The following is a 16,933-nucleotide window of genomic DNA, read 5'->3' as shown; positions in this document are numbered from 1 at the left end:
TTGATTGGTTGCTATAGACCACAACCAATCAGGTCATTAGTACTTACTACGCGACTTCACTCTATCAAGGGCACTAAACACACGTGCGTGACCCGGAAGTGGAACGTACCATATTGTTCAGGAGGGAGGGAGGGGACGGTACTTTGTTTCTACCGATTAGCGTCAGAACAGTGACGCAGAATATCGTTTACATTTGGGCAAAAATGATGCACAGTCTGGGTTATTCTAGCGGCTTGATGTAGTTCGGGTTGGGATAATGAGCGCCCCTCTTTTCTCGTGTAGGTGGTACAGTCCTTGTCTGGTGTCATGGCGCTGCCCTGTGTGAGGCTGGGAGCTGTTCGGTTCCGTACAGCGGCGCTGCTCAGGTAGAGACCGGTGCATTGGGGGAGGGGGCCGTGTGCGGGGCTGTGTCGGTGCGGTGCGGTGCACGGGCTTCTGTCCTCTGCTCTTCTGTACAGACGCGGGCAGACATCATGAACGTCATTGAATATGGTGGCATTAACCCCTTCCCGACGTGCAATTTTTTGCTTTTACCCTTTTCATTTTTTTATATATTTTTTACATCCTCTTCTTCTTTATAGAGCCATATTTTTTTTTCTTCTTTCCATATATCTGTACAAGGGCTCAGCTGAATCTCGAGCCATGGCGACTTGATGGATGAATGCTCTGTAGGACAATCTTGTGCAGCCTAGATAGGTCCGCCAGGGTCTTCGCCTAGATGGATAGGGCCACCGGGGTTCTTCTCCGCCTAGATGGATACGGTCACCGGGGTTCTTCTCCGCCTAGATGGATACGGTCACCGGGGTTCTTCTCCGCCTAGATGGATACGGTCACCGGGGTTCTTCTCCGCCTAGATGGATACGGTCACCGGGGTTCTTCTCTGCCTAGATGGATAGGTCCACTAGGGTCTTCTCAGCCTAGATGGATAGGGTCATCAGGGCTCTTCTCCGCCTAGATGGATAGGTCCACCAGGGTCTTCGCCTAGATGGATAGGGCCACCGGGGTTCTTCTCCGCCTAGATGGATACGGTCACCGGGGTTCTTCTCCGCCTAGATGGATACGGTCACCGGGGTTCTTCTCCGCCTAGATGGATAGGGCCACCGGGGTTCTTCTCCACCTAGATGGATAGGGTCACCAGGGCTCTTCGCCTAGATGGATAGGTCCACCAGGGCTCTTCTCCGCCTAGATGGATAGGTCCTCCAGGGTCTTCGCCTAGATGGATAGGGCCACCGGGGTTCTTCTCCACCTAGATGGATACGCTCACCAGGGCTCTTCTCCGCCTAGATGGATATGGTCCCCGGGGTTCTTCTCCGCCTAGATGGATATGGTCCCCGGGGTTCTTCTCCGCCTAGATTGATACGGTCACCGGGGTTCTTCTCCGCCTAGATGGATACGGTCACCGGGGTTCTTCTCCGCCTAGATGGATACGGTCACCGGGGTTCTTCTCCGCCTAGATGGATATGGTCCCCTGGGTTCTTCTCCGCCTAGATGGATATGGTCCCCTGGGTTCTTATCCGCCTAGATGGATACGGTCACCGGGGTTCTTCTCCGCCTAGATGGATATGGTCCCCTGGGTTCTTCTCCGCCTAGATGGATATGGTCCCCTGGGTTCTTCTCCGCCTAGATGGATATGGTCCCCTGGGTTCTTCTCCGCCTAGATGGATATGGTCCCCTGGGTTCTTCTCCGCCTAGATAGATATGGTCCCCTGGGTTCTTCTCCGCCTAGATGGATAGGTCCACTAGAGTCTTCTCCGCCTAGATGGATACCAGGGCTCTTCTCTGCCTAGATGGATAGGTCCACCAGGGCTCTTCTCTGCCTAGATGGATAGGTCCACTGTTAGCTATAAAGCCATCAGGTTGCTTGTCTTCCTCTTGGCCTTGTTCCTTCTTTTCTTCCCACCATGATGTCCTTCTCCAGTGATCGCTCTCTTCGTATGACGCTCCCGAGGTAGTCATAGCTTTGTGATCCTTGCTTCACGTGACCTGTCTGGCTTGGCTTGGTCGATCTTCTTGCCATCCATGGTTGATGTGATAACCTCCTTTTCCAGCACATTTCCAAGGTGTTGATTCTTCTTCTGTCTTGTTTCTCTCTCGTCCCGGCTCCATATGTTAATACAGAAAAGACCAGACTATGTATGAACCATCAAAGGTCTACTAATATTTCCTAAAAGGAAACCGGTTCAAAAGTGAAACTATAAACCCAGAAAAAAGGAATACCCCAAGAAATATTATCGCTATAATAATACCAAGGGGGAAACCAGAAAAACAAGGACCAAGGAGTATGATTAGAAAATATTTATTGAGACTGAAAAAATGATGGTGGCTAAGATGACAACAGCCACCAAAGGACAAAACAATAAAAAACACACACGGCCTACAGACATCGCCCAGCTAAGTGCTCATACATCACTGCATACGATACACACGCAGCATAAATACAGCCAAATAAAAACCGCAGTATAGAAACAGGCACCGCTAATCCCGCACTGATGCAATATGGCAATTATAGCAATAATGAAGTCACTTATACTGAATTTGTGCGGGATCAGACACCAAATAATCAGTTGCTGCGAATAGCGGTAAATGTAATGAGATAATAATAGGCAAGAAAGCCCATACAACACCTTGAGACATGATGGTCAGATGGTAAAGACAGGGGACGTTTGGAGGGTGTGCGCGCCTCGACGCGCGTTTCACTGACTGACGAATCCTTGTATCGCTGGGTTGAGTGGGTTGATCATAGTCTCCGATGAGCTTCCGCTTGCTATTGTGGCAGTGTGGGTGCTTCAGCAGGCCCCCAGCTGCCATGTTATCCCACCGAGGGGACGATTGTACACTGCCTCAGTTCTGTCAGATATCAGCAACTAAATGATTATCCTCTGTTTTTGGAGCTGAGCTCCGGCCATGGCTATTGGACACAGATGCCGGCTGTGTAATACAGCCACCATCTACCACTTGTGGAGAAAGTACTTTAAGCATGCATATTTGCTGTCAGATACTAATGGCTGCTAATCCTGTGCGGGAACAGAAGATTGGACATGTTGGAAACGGGCATGCCTGATCCTTTCTGATGTCTCCTGCCCCCTCTTCTCTTTACGACATTGAAGGTCCCTATGCCCACACTGATGACATATTTGGAGGGCTATTGACTTTAATAAAAATATATATATATAAAAATAAAGATTTATTTAAAGATTTATTTATTTATTTAATAAATGACAAAGGGGCACCATGTTGGTTTGACGCACTGCCGATGTATCCTAGTAATGTGGCCCCTGTGCGGAGCCCGGGATGTGTCCTCTGTGCACTGATGTGACCGTTGTTTTCTGCAGGTGTCTGTGTCAGAGCAGCAGCCATCATGCGGCTACAGGTGAGTCCTTGATCTCAGCGGCTACTCCACCATGTATAAAACTGGTCTCTGCTGTCGGTGAATGATACCCACCACTCCTCTTCCAATGCTAATCAGGTTCCCCGCCAGTCTCAGTAATTCCTGGTTGATCCAGACAGACATGTGACCACTGCTGCCAATCACTGGCCGCAGTGGTTGGATGTGTTGGTCACTGCTGCAGCCAGTGATTGTCTGTAGTGATTTCAGGTCCATCTGGAACTAGTGAGACAGATGGGGCTTCTAATCTACGTCCCCTGCCCCATGGAGGGAAAAAGGACACTGCGCTGAGCCCACCATTCATAACCTGGGGGCATGTGCTTGTGAGAGATAGGAATACCACCACTTTATAGAGCGGAGTACGGACCGTCCGAGGGTCTCCTGACCTGAGCTCAGCAGCGGCATGGGCTGCTCTTTGCACCGTGGTCCATACTCACACGTGTGAACGCCGCCTAACTTGTCCCATTATTAGAGAACCCCCCCACTGAGGACACATTTATAATAAATTAATGGCAATAACCCATTAGTTGTTTTTTTATGTTAGTTTTTTAAATATGACCCTTGGAAGTGGTAAAATCTTATAATGTCGTTTCTAGGATTCAAAAAGTTTGTGCACCCCCAGAGAACTGAAGCATAAACAGCACGAATAGTGGGCAGAAGTTTGACATATTTACAATATTTCTGTATTGGGTTCAATGTTATTCTCCATACACTTCCCGTGTGATAGAACACAGTGTATTCATGCGCTCACCTGTTATTTTATTGTACTCTTTTTAAGCTACTGAAGAAATCGAACTTCCAAGAAGAAAGACCTGGTCAGTGGCCTTTATATGTAACTAGAGGTAGAACCAGTCATGGTAGGGGTGTATGGCCACCTTTCAGGGGCAGCATCTGCTCAGGAGCCTCTTCCTCCTCCTTCTCCTTTTTCCTTCTCCTCCTTATCATCCCTCTCCTCCTTATAATCATCATCATCCTTCTCCTCCTCCTCCTTATCATTATCATCATCATCATCCTTCTCCTCCTTATCATTATCATCATCAACATCATCATCCTTCTCCTCCTTATCATTATCATCATCAACATCATCATCCTTCTCCTCCTCCTTATTATCATCATCATCATCCTTTTCCTTATCATCATCATCATCCTCCTTATCATCATCATCATCATCATCCTTCTCGTCCTCCTTATTATCATTATCATCATCATCATCCTCCTCCTCCTTATCATCATCATCATCATCATCATCTTCCTTCTCCTCCTCCTCCTTATCATAATCATCATCAACCTTCTCCTTTTCCTTCTCCTTTTCCTTCTCCTTATCCTCCTCCTTATCCCCCTCTTCCTCCTCCTCTTCCTCCTCTTCTTATTCCTCCTCTTCTTGCTCCTCTTCTTGCTCCTCCTCCTCTTACTCCTCCTCCTCTTGCTCCTCCTCTTGCTCCTCCTCTTGCTCCTCCTCTCCTCTTCCTCCTCCTCCCTTTTCTTCTCTTCCTTTTCTTCTCTCCCTTTTCTTCTCTCCCGTTTCTTCTCTCCCGTTTCTTCTCTCCCGTTTCTTCTCTCCCGTTTCTTCTCTCCCGTTTCTTCTCTCCCGTTTCTTCTCTCCCGTTTCTTCTCTCCCGTTTCTTCTCTCCCGTTTCTTCTCTCCCGTTTCTTCTCTCCCGTTTCTTCTCTCCCGTTTCTTCCTTCTGTTTCTTCTCTCCCGTTTCTTCTCTCCCGTTTTTTCTCACCCGTTTTTTCTCTCCCGTTTTTTCTCTCCCGTTTCTTCTCTCCCGTTTCTTCTCTCCCGTTTCTTCTCTCCCTTTTCTTCTTCTCTCCCTTTTCTTCTTCTTCTCTCCCTTTTCTTCTTCTTCTCTCCCTTTTCTTCTTCTTCTCTCCCTTTTCTTCTTCTTCTCTCCCTTTTCTTCTTCTTCTCTCCCTTTTCTTCTTCTTCTTCTCTCCCTTTTCTTCTTCTTCTTCTCTCCCTTTTCTTCTTCTACTCTCCCTTTTCTTCTTCTACTCTCCCTTTTCTTCTTCTTCTCTCCCTTTTCTTCTTCTTCTCTCCCTTTTCTTCTTCTTCTCTCCCTTTTCTTCTTCTACTCTCCCTTTTCTTCTTCTACTCTCCGTTTTCTTCTTCTACTCTCCCTTTTCTTCTTCTTCTCTCCCTTTTCTTCTTCTTCTCTCCCTTTTCTTCTTCTACTCTCCCTTTTCTTCTTCTACTCTCCGTTTTCTTCTTCTACTCTCCCTTTTCTTCTTCTACTCTCCCTTTTCTTCTTCTTCTCTCCCTTTTCTTCTTCTACTCTCCCTTTTCTTCTTCTACTCTCCCTTTTCTTCTTCTACTCTCCCTTTTCTTCTTCTTCTCTCCCTTTTCTTCTTCTTCTCTCCCTTTTCTTCTTCTTCTCTCCCTTTTCTTCTTCTACTCTCCCTTTTCTTCTTCTACTCTCCCTTTTCTTCTTCTACTCTCCCTTTTCTTCTTCTACTCTCCCTTTTCTTCTTCTTCTCTCCCTTTTCTTCTACTCTCCCTTTTCTTCCTCTTCTCTCCCTTTTCTTCTTCTTCTCTCCCTTTTCTTCTTCTTCTCTCCCTTTTCTTCTTCTTCTCTCCCTTTTCTTCTTCTTCTCTCCCTTTTCTTCTTCTTCTCTCCCTTTTCTTCTTCTTCTCTCCCTTTTCTTCTTCTTCTCTCCCTTTTCTTCTTCTTCTCTCCCTTTTCTTCTTCTTCTCTCCCTTTTCTTCTCCTTTCTCTCATACTTGGGACTGTCCTGTGTTACCTGGTTGTCTCTGTGAATGGCCACCATGCAATGCTACTGTTCTTCCTGCAGTGTGATCAGCCTCGATCTAATGTGTTTGATGTCACCATCTTCTCACCCCTCTTTCATTACTGTACCCCTCTGTAGGGACAAGACGGCGGTCCTGCAGGCCCTGGCGTACACGGTCAATCATGTAAGGTTTTACATTTTGTTTGTTGTTTTTTTTAATGTTAGATGTATATTTTATTACTGTTCAGAATAAACTCTTCCCTCTCTGCTTCTATTACAGGATCCAACCTCGGCCTCCTACACCTTTCAGGATGACCCTTACCTCATCCCCAGCATGTCCACAGATTATGTAAGATACAATGTCATGTCAGGTTATAGCGTAACCTCGTTCACTCCCGACCCGTCCCATACACGTGCATGCTCTGTGGGACTGAGCGTGCATGTGTTTCCTTGGAGAAAAACTGATAAAGCTTCTGATATACACCTCTTATTCCGGCTTAAATCCAATCCTTGTGTTCTGATGGATGTTAAATGATCCTTCATGCCCCCCAACGTCATGTCTGGGTAGCGTCGGGAGGCCCCCATAAACATGAGATGGCAGGTGTATATAGGGGCCCATAGCTTGTCGGTTGCATTTGTCAGTAATCACTAGTTCTGTGTGATTTCCCTCCGCGCTGTGTACAATTTTTGTGTGTATTTATATTTTATTTATTATTTATTTCTTTGTCGCTCCATTGGGAGACCCAGACAATTGGGTGTATAGCTTCTGCCTCCGGAGGCCACACAAAGTATTACACTTTAAAAAGTGTAACCCCTCCCCTCTGCTATACACCCTCCCGTGCATCACGGGCTCCTCAGTTTTTATGCTTTGTGCGAAGGAGGGGACCGCGGCCTATGATAGGCTAAGCGGGCCCGCTGGGAACCTTCCCCGACTTCATCAGGAGTGCGTGTTTCGATCACTCTAGCTCCAGAGGGGCCGTCCAGTAGCACAGAACTTGACGGACAAGCGCTTACTAAGCGCCTTATTGACACGCGTTACCCTTTTCCCCCCTGACGTGCTTAACGGTTGGGCTCAGTGTCACAGAGTGGATCCTCCAGTCTCTAGGCTGGCGGCAAGATCTGTAGTAGGGGCAGTTGTCCATCTCTCACGAATGCCACTGACAGGCAAATAACGCTTATGATGAAATCCATCTATGAAGCCATAGTCGCATCTTTTGCTCCAGCCTTCGCAGCCGTGAGGGTACTCCAAGCTATCTCAGCTTCTCCGGCTGAGATTATTGCGGTTGCACATAACTCTGCCACGCAGGTTGTGTCCTTCACTTCTCAGGCGTAGGTTTTTTCGTTCTACGCCATGAACGCCGTTCCTGGACTCTGCGAGCCGTACAGCGGTAGCATCCACCAATTCAGTGGCAGTCTGCAGGGCCATGTGGCTACGTGAATGGAAGGCAGGCTCTGCTTCCAAGAAGTTCTTAACCGGTTTGCCATTTTTATGGCGACCGTTTGTTTGGCGAGCAATTGGATGAAGTTACTAGACAGTCTCGTCCTTGCCACAGTCCAAGACCGATGGGTGAGAGACATTCTGTCTCACGGTTACAGGATAGAGCTCTGCGCTCGTCCTCAGACTCGTTTCTTCAGAACATCTCCGCTCCCCGAGCGAGCCGATGCACTTTTTCATAGGAACACTCTGAAGTCTCGATGTCACAAGGAGACTTCCTAGCATCAATTGACATCAAGGATGCTTATCTCCATGTGCCGATCACACCCGAGCTTCAACGCTTTCTGCGTTTCGCCATCAGGGATGAACACCTTCAGTTCGTGGCACTGCCATTCGGCCGGGCGACAGCCCCACGGGTCTTCACCAAGGTCATGGCAGCAGTGGTGGCGGTCCTACAGGGCCACTCGGTGATCACTTACCTAGACGATCCTCTAGTCAAGACACCCTCCTGGGTGGCATGTCAACACAACCTGACCATTGCTCTGGAGACTCTCCAGGGGTTTGGGTGGATCATCAAAATTCCAAGGTCAAAACTGACACCGACCCAATCACTGACTTATCTCGGGATGGAGTTTTATACTCTCTCAGCGATGGTGAAGCTTCCGCTGCATAGTCAGCGTTCACTACAGACAGGGGCGCAATCTCTCTTTCGGGCCCAGTCACCCCTTGAGGCGCCTCATGCACTGTCCCAGGAAGATGGTGACAGCAAGGGAGGCAGTTCCCTTGCGCAGTTTCGTCTGCGTCCGATTCTATCGGACACCGCAAATGGGACAGGAGGTCGAAGTCCCTAGACAAGAACGTCTCTCTTTCCCTTGCAGCAAAACCTCTCTTCTTCAGCGCTCTATTGGGAGACCCAGACGATTGGGTATAGCTACTGCCCTCCGGAGGCCACACAAAGCACTACACTAAAAAGTGCAAGGCCCCTCCCCTTCTGGCTATACCCCCCCGTGGTATCACGGGTTCTCCAGTTTTCAAGCTTTGTGCGAAGGAGGTCAGACATCCACGCAAGGCTCCACAGATTTTAGTCAGCAGTAGCTGCTGACTATTTCGGATGGAAGAAAAGAGGGCCCATATAGGGCCCCCAGCATGCTCCCTTCTCACCCGTGGATGGTGTTGTAAGGTTGAGGTACCTATTGCTGGTACAGGGGCTGGAGCCCCACATGCTGTTTTCCTTCCACATCCCCTTGTAGGGCTCTGTGGAAGTGGGATCCTGCCGGCCTCTAAGCTCTGACGCCGGGCTCCATCCACAGACCCATAGCACCTGATGGATACGGAGCAGGAGTACAATCAGGGACATGGCCCTGCATCATACAGGTACTCTGTGTCCCCGGCAGGCACAGACACACTCCGGGCTGGCTGGGTGTTGTAGTGCGCCGGGGACCGTAACGTGGGAGTTAGTGTCCCTACAGTTTACTGGGGGACTTTGTAGTGTGGGAACGCAGCGCCGACCCCCACTGGACCGGGCGGCGCTGCTGTGACTTGTGGTGCGCCGGGGACACGCCGACCGCGCTTTTACGGCGGCGGCGTTTATAAATCCAGTCCCCGGCTTTTGCGGCCTAGCTCCGCTTCGTTCCCGCCCCCACCCTGTCAATCAGGGTAGGGGAGAGACGCTGTTTCACCGCAGCGACGAGGGCTGGAGCCTGATTTACATGCTCCAGCCCTCTCACTAGGCACAGAGGGAAGCAGGCTTCCCGCTCTTAGCCAGGAACGCCCAGGGCCCGCCCCCCCTCCTCTCTCAGAACGCCGGCAGCCATTACATGCAGTCTGGCTGGAGGAAGGACGCAAGGCTCTGGGAGACCTGGACTAGGGGGCTTTTGGATACCACACACCCGCTCTTAAGCGGGCGGTAAGCGGCTTTTCAGCTGGCCCCTCTAGTGCCTCACTGTGTATTGGTGTACTGTGTCACCAGATATATATATTTAGTGATTTCTTGCACTGTGAGGTCGCTTCCTGGCTGGATACCCCAGATCGCTCTGAGGAGGCAGCAACATGTCATCCACAAAACGCAAGGCTGCCAAGGCTAGGGCTGTGTACATTGCGTGTGCTGCATGTGGGGCTGCTCTACCAGCAGGTTCCAAAGACCCCCATTGTGTGCAATGCTCAGATCCGGTGCTGCTTCGCCAGCCGGAGTCCGGAGGGGTAGTGACCCAGGTTGAGACGCTTGTAAGTCCTGCCCCGGTGTCAGGGACAGACTTTGCAGCTTTTGCTGATGGAATGTCTGTGACTATGGCAAAAATCCTTGAAACTTTGCAATCCATGACTGGGGCTCAGTCTATGGACACGGCGAGGTCTCTGTCCTCTAATCCCCCTCAGTTGGAATTAGTCCAGACTGCAAGGGGGTTCCCGGCTTCCCAAGCTGAGTATTATGACTCAGATGATAGCCCCAGCCACCCTAAGCGAGCTCGCTGGGAAAGACCCTCAACGTCATCACACTGCTCAGGGTCTCAGCGCAATCAGTCGCCCTGTGATGCGTCTGAAGAGAGTGATCAGGAGTCTTATCCTGGAACCCCTCTCAATCTGGATACCCCGGATGGGGACGCCATGGTGAACGATCTTATCTCAGCCATCAATAGGCTGTTGGATATTTCTCCCCCAGCCCCTTCTGCAGAGGAGGCAGCTGCAGAGCAGGAGAAGTTTCGTTTCCTCTATCCCAAGCGTAAATTGAGTGCTTTCTTGGATCACTCTGACTTCAGAGAATCAATCCAGAAACACGACGCTCATCCAGAAAGGCGTTTCTCTAAACGTTCTAAGGATACACGTTTTCCTTTCCCCCCTGATGTGGTCAAGCGCTGGACCCAGTGTCCAAAAGTAGACCCCCCGATTTCCAAACTTGCAGCTAGATCCATAGTTGCAGTGGAGGATGGCGCTTCACTTAAGGATGCCAATGACAGACAGATGGACCTTTGGTTAAAATCTGTCTATGAAGCTATCGGCGCGTCGTTTGCTCCAGCATTCGCAGCCGTATGGGCACTCCAAGCTATTTCAGCTGGTTTAGCAAAAGTGGATGCTATCATACATCCAGCGGCGCCGCAAGTGGCGTCCCTTACCTCGCAGATGTCTGCGTTTGCGTCTTACGCTATCAATGCGGTCCTAGAATCGACCAGCCGCACCTCAATGGCGTCCGCCAATTCGGTAGTTTTGCGCAGAGCCTTGTGGTTAAAGGACTGGAAAGCAGATGCTGGTTCCAAAAAATGTTTAACCAGCTTGCCTTTATCTAGAGATAGACTGTTTGGCGAGCCATTGGCTGACATCATTAAACAGTCCAAGGGTAAAGACTCTTCCTTACCCCAGCCCAGATCAAACAAACCTCAGCAGAAAAAATGGCAGCAGAGGTTTCAGTCCTTTCGAGGTTCGGGCAAGACACAATTCTCCTCGTCCAAAGGGACTCAGAGGACGCAAAGAGTCTCAGATTCCTGGCGGGCTCACGCACGCCCCAAGAAAGCAAATGGTGGAACCGCTTCCAAAGCGGCTACCTCATGACTTCCAGCCCCCCCCCTCCGCATCTCCGGTCGGGGGCAGGCTCTCCCGCTTTTCCGACATTTGGATGTCACAGGTCAAAGACCGGTGGGTGACAAACATTTTGTCTCGCGGGTACAGAATCGAGTTCAGTTCTCGTCCTCCAGCTCGGTTCTTCAGAACCTCCCCACATCCAGACCGAGCAGATGCCCTGCTGCAGGCGGTGGACTCCCTAAGAGCGGAAGGAGTAGTGGTTCCTGTACCGCCTCAGGAACAAGGGCGAGGGTTTTACTCCAATCTCTTTGTGGTTCCAAAAAAGGACGGCTCGTTCCGTCCTGTTCTAGATCTAAAGCTGCTCAACAAACATGTGCACGCCAGACGGTTCCGGATGGAAACCCTCCGCTCTGTCGTTGCCTCAATGTCTCAAGGAGACTTCCTTGCCTCAATAGACATCAAAGATGCTTATCTCCACGTGCCAATTGCTACAGAACATCAACGTTTTCTACGTTTTGTGATAGGAAACGACCATCTTCAGTTCGTAGCTCTGCCATTCGGTCTGGCGACAGCCCCCCGGGTCTTCACCAAGGTCATGGCGGCGGTGGTAGCAGTCCTGCACTCTCAGGGACACTCGGTGATCCCTTACCTGGACGATCTACTTGTCAAGGCACCCTCTCAAGAGGCATGCCAACTCAGTCTACATGCTACGCTGGAGACTCTACAGACGTTCGGATGGATCATCAACTTTCCAAAGTCGAATCTGTCACCGTCACAGTCGCTAACGTATCTTGGCATGGAGTTTCATACTCGAGCAGCGAGAGTGAAGCTTCCGCTGAGCAAGCAGCGGTCCCTACAGACAGGGGTGCAATCCCTCCTTCAAGGCCAGCCGCACCCCTTACGGCGCCTCATGCACTTCCTCGGGAAGATGGTGGCAGCCATGGAAGCAGTTCCCTTTGCGCAGTTTCATCTGCGTCCACTTCAATGGGACATTCTCCGCCAATGGGACGGGAAGTCAACGTCCCTGGACAGGAAAGTCTCTCTTTCCCAGACGGCCAAGGACTCTCTACAATGGTGGCTCCTTCCCACCTCATTGTCTCAGGGAAGATCCTTCCTGCCCCCATCCTGGGCAGTGGTCACGACAGATGCGAGTCTGTCAGGGTGGGGAGCAGTGTTTCTCCACCACAGGGCCCAGGGGACGTGGACTCCGCAGGAGTCCACCCTTCAGATCAATGTTCTGGAAATCAGGGCAGTGTATCTTGCCCTACTGGCCTTCCAACAGTGGCTGGAAGGAAAGCAGATCCGAATCCAGTCGGACAACTCCACAGCGGTGGCATACATCAACCACCAAGGAGGGACGCGCAGTCGGCAAGCATTCCAAGAAGTCCGGCGCATTCTAATGTGGGTGGAGGACACAGCCTCCACCATATCCGCGGTTCACATCCCAGGCGTAGAAAATTGGGAAGCAGACTTCCTCAGTCGCCAGGGCATGGACGCAGGGGAGTGGTCCCTTCACCCGGACGTGTTTCAGGAAATCTGTCGCCGATGGGGAGTGCCGGACGTCGACCTAATGGCGTCCCGGCACAACAACAAGGTCCCAGCATTCATGGCGAGGTCGCGCGATCAAAGAGCTCTGGCGGCAGACGCATTAGTTCAAGATTGGTCGCAGTTCCGGCTCCCATACGTCTTCCCACCTCTGGCACTCTTGCCCAGAGTGTTACGCAAGATCAGATCCGATTGCAGCCGCGTCATACTCGTCGCCCCAGACTGGCCGAGGAGGTCGTGGTATCCGGATCTGTGGCATCTCACGGTCGGTCGACCGTGGTCACTGCCAGACCGACCAGACTTACTGTCCCAAGGGCCGTTTTTCCATCAGAATTCTGCGGCCCTGAACCTGACTGTGTGGCCATTGAGTCCTGGATCCTAGCGTCCGCAGGATTATCTCAAGGAGTCGTAGCCACAATGAGACAAGCTAGGAAGTCAACGTCTGCTAAGATCTACCACAGAACGTGGAAGGTTTTCTTATCCTGGTGCTCTGCACAGAGAGTATCCCCTTGGCCATTTGCATTGCCCAAATTTCTTTCCTTCCTGCAATCGGGGTTGGAAAAGGGCTTCTCGCTCAGCTCCCTTAAAGGGCAAGTCTCGGCACTATCCGTGTTTTTTCAGAAGCGTCTAGCACGTCTTCCTAAGGTGCGCACGTTCCTGCAGGGGGTCTGTCATATTGTGCCCCCGTACAGGCGGCCGTTAGATCCATGGGATCTGAACAGGGTACTAGTTGCTCTCCAGAAGCCGCCTTTCGAGCCTCTGAAGGAAGTTTCCTTTTCTCGCCTGTCACAGAAAGTGGCGTTTCTTGTTGCGATCACATCGCTTCGGCGAGTGTCGGAGCTGGCAGCTCTGTCATCCAAGGTTCCCTTCCTGGTGTTCCACCAGGACAAGGTAGTGCTGCGCCCCATTCCGGAGTTTCTCCCTAAGGTCGTATCCTCGTTTCATCTTAATCAGGATATATCCTTGCCTTCCTTTTGTCCTCATCCGGTTCACCGGTATGAAAAGGACTTACGTTTGCTAGATCTGGTGAGAGCACTCAGAATCTACATTTCCCGCACGGCGCCCATGCGCCGTTCCGATGCACTTTTTGTCCTTGTCGCTGGTTCGCGCAAGGGGTTGCAGGCTTCTAAAGCCACCCTGGCTCGATGGATCAAAGAACCAATTCTAGAGGCCTACCGTTCTGCGGGGCTTCCGGTTCCTTCAGGGCTAAAAGCCCACTCAACCAGAGCCGTGGGTGCGTCCTGGGCATTACGACACCAGGCTTCGGCTCAACAAGTGTGTCAGGCAGCTACCTGGTCGAGTCTGCACACTTTCACCAAGCATTATCAGGTGCATACCTATGCTTCGGCGGATGCCAGCTTAGGTAGAAGAGTCCTGCAGGCGGCAGTGACACCCCCGTAGGGGAGGGCTGTTTTGCAGCTCTAACATGAGGTATCTCTTTACCCACCCAGGGACAGCTTTTGGACGTCCCAATCGTCTGGGTCTCCCAATAGAGCGCTGAAGAAGAAGGGAATTTTGTTACTTACCGTAAATTCCTTTTCTTCTAGCTCTTATTGGGAGACCCAGCACCCGCCCTGTTGTCCTTCGGGATTTTTTTGTTGTTTGCGGGTACACATGTTGTTCATGTTGAACGGTTTTTCAGTTCTCCGACGTTATTCGGAGTTAATTTGTTTAAACCAGTTATTGGCTTCCTCCTTCTTGCTTTGGCACTAAAACTGGAGAACCCGTGATACCACGGGGGGGTATAGCCAGAAGGGGAGGGGCCTTGCACTTTTTAGTGTAGTGCTTTGTGTGGCCTCCGGAGGGCAGTAGCTATACCCAATCGTCTGGGTCTCCCAATAAGAGCTAGAAGAAAAGGAATTTACGGTAAGTAACAAAATTCCCTTCTTCAGTGGTGTCTTCTTTCCACTTCCTGGGCGAAGGAAAAATCCTTCCGGCCCCCAGCCGGGGCTGGGGTCACGACGGACGCGAGTCTGTCAGGGTGGGGAGCGGTCTTCCTTCACCACTCGGCTCAGGGAACCTGGACTCCGACAGAGTCCTCCCCTCGGTTCAATGTTCTGGAGATAAGGGCAGTGGATCTAGCCCTAAAGGTGTTCCAGCGGTAGCTGGACGGCAGGCAGATCCGAATTCAGTCGGACAACGCCAAGGCAATTGCGTACATCAACCACCAGGGCGGCACACGCAGTCGTCAAGCCTTCCGAGCAGTTCGGCGGATTCGGCTGTGGGCGGAAGCCACGGCCTCCACCATCTCCGCAGTTCACATCCCGGGCGTAGAAAACTGGGAAGCAGATTTTTCTCAGTCGCCAGGGCATGGACGCAGGGGAATGGTCTTCACCCGCACGTGTTTCTAGAGATCTGTTGCCGTTGGGGAACGCCGGACGTCGATCTAATGGCGTCTCAGCACTACAACAAAGTCCCGGCATTCATGGCTCGGTCCAAGGATCACACAGCTCTGGCGGCAGACGCGCTAGTTCACGACTGGTCGCAGTTTCGACTGCCTTATGTATTTCCTCCTCTGGCACTACTGCCCAGAGTGTTACGCAAGATCAGGTCAGACTGTCGCCGCACCATCCTCGTTGCTCCAGACTGGCCGAGGTGATCGTGATACCCAGATCTGTGGCACCTCACGGTGGGTCAACCGTGGGCACTCCCAGACCGACCAGACTTGCTGCCTCAAGGGCCATAATTCCTTCGGAATTCTACGGCTCTAATCCTCACTGTGTGGTGGCTCCTAGCGTCATCAGGGATATCTCCAGATGTCATTGCCACCATGAAACAAGCCAGGAAACCAACGTCCGCCAAGATCTATCACAGGACTTGGAGCATCTTCTTTTCCTGGTGCTCTGATCAGGGTTTTACTCCCTGGCCGTTTGCCTTGCCCACTTTCTTTCGCAAAGGGTGGCCTTCCTAGTGGCAGTCACATCACTCAGAAGAGTATCTCAGCTGGCAGCGCTGTCATGCAAAGCCCCCTTCCTGGTGTTTCACCAGGATAGGGTGGTTCTACGTCCGGTCCCGGCCTTTCTCCCTAAGATATCCCCGTTTCGTCTTACCCTCTTGGGTCCGCATCCAGTTCACCAATGTGAAAAGGATTTGCATTTATTAGATCTGGTGAGAGCACTCCGGCTCTACATTTCTCGCACGGCGCCCCTGCGCCGGTCTGATGCGCTCTTGTCCTTATCGCGGACCAGAGTAAGGGATTTCAGGTTTTCAAGTCAACCTTGGCTCGGTGAATCAAGAAACCGATTCTTGAAGCATACCGTTCTTTTGGGCTTCCGATTCCTGCAGGGCTGAAGGCCCATTCTACCAGAGCCGTCGGTGTCCTGGGCATTGCGGCACCAGGCTACGGCTCGGCAGGTGTGTCAGGCGGCTACCTGGTCGAGTCTGCACACTTTCACGAAACACTATCAGGTGCATGCCGATGATTCGGCAGATGCCAGCCTAGGTAGGTGAGTCCTTCAGGCGGCAGTTGCCCACCTGTAAGAGGGGGCCGTTTTTCGGCTCTTTTTATCGAGGTATCTGTTACCCACCCAGGGATTGCTTTTGGACATCCCAATTGTCTGGGTCTCCCAATGGAGCGACAAAGAAGAAGGGAATTTTGTTTACTTACCGTAAATTCCTTTTCTTCTAGCTCCTATTGGGAGACCCAGCACCCGCCCCTGTTCCCTTCGGGCTGTTGTTCTTTCGTGTACACATGTTGTTCATGTTGAATTGTTCTTTTGGTTCATGGTTTCAGTTCTCCGAACATCCTTCGGATTGAATTTACCTTAGACCAATTTATAAGTTTCCTCCTTCCTGCTTTTGCACCAAAACTGAGGAGCCCGTGATGCACGGGGGGTGTATAGGCAGAAGGGGAGGGGCTTTACACTTTTAAGTGTAATACTTTGTGTGGCCTCCGGAGGCAGAAGCTATACACCCAATTGTCTGGGTCTCCCAATAGGAGCTAGAAGAAAAGGAATTTACGGTAAGTAAACAAAATTCCCTTCTTTTATTTTTTTTTTACATTTTTTTGCATTTTCTTTCAGAAACTGTATTCCATGGCCAAAGAATCTGGAAAAAATGCGGCAAAATATATCGTGAATATGTATCCGGACCTGTTTCAGAAAGACCTCGCAGAGCCTCACATTCCAGTAAGTAATGGCGGCCTCTAGGTTTACACATAGATAATCTTAAAAGATTGGATTTCCTATCTATCTATCCCTCTATCTATCTATCTATCCCTCTATCTATCCCACTATCTATCCCTCTATCTATCTATCTATCTATCTATCTATCTATCTATCTATCTATCCCTCTATCTATCCCTCTATCTATCCCTCTATCTATCCCTC

General features: G+C 50.8%; 1 protein-coding gene across 1 annotated transcript in view; it reads left to right on the top strand.

The window, feature by feature from the left end:
* Positions 1-164: 164 nt before the first annotated feature.
* PTCD3 (pentatricopeptide repeat domain 3) overlaps positions 165-16,933 on the top strand; it is a 160,769-nt gene continuing 144,000 nt past the window's right edge. The window contains exons 1-6 of the mRNA XM_075346792.1: positions 165-365; positions 3,333-3,370; positions 4,164-4,200; positions 6,254-6,299; positions 6,396-6,464; positions 16,628-16,732. Coding sequence (XP_075202907.1) covers positions 307-365; positions 3,333-3,370; positions 4,164-4,200; positions 6,254-6,299; positions 6,396-6,464; positions 16,628-16,732 — 354 coding nt within the window. The 5' untranslated portion in view covers positions 165-306. The remainder of the gene's footprint in view (positions 366-3,332; positions 3,371-4,163; positions 4,201-6,253; positions 6,300-6,395; positions 6,465-16,627; positions 16,733-16,933) is intronic.

The sequence above is a fragment of the Anomaloglossus baeobatrachus genome, chromosome 1 (assembly GCF_048569485.1).
Source record: "Anomaloglossus baeobatrachus isolate aAnoBae1 chromosome 1, aAnoBae1.hap1, whole genome shotgun sequence".
NCBI classification, from domain to species: Eukaryota; Metazoa; Chordata; class Amphibia; order Anura; family Aromobatidae; genus Anomaloglossus; species Anomaloglossus baeobatrachus.
The sequence above is the reverse complement of the archived record's forward strand: the minus strand, read 5'-3'. Positions and strand labels throughout refer to the sequence as shown.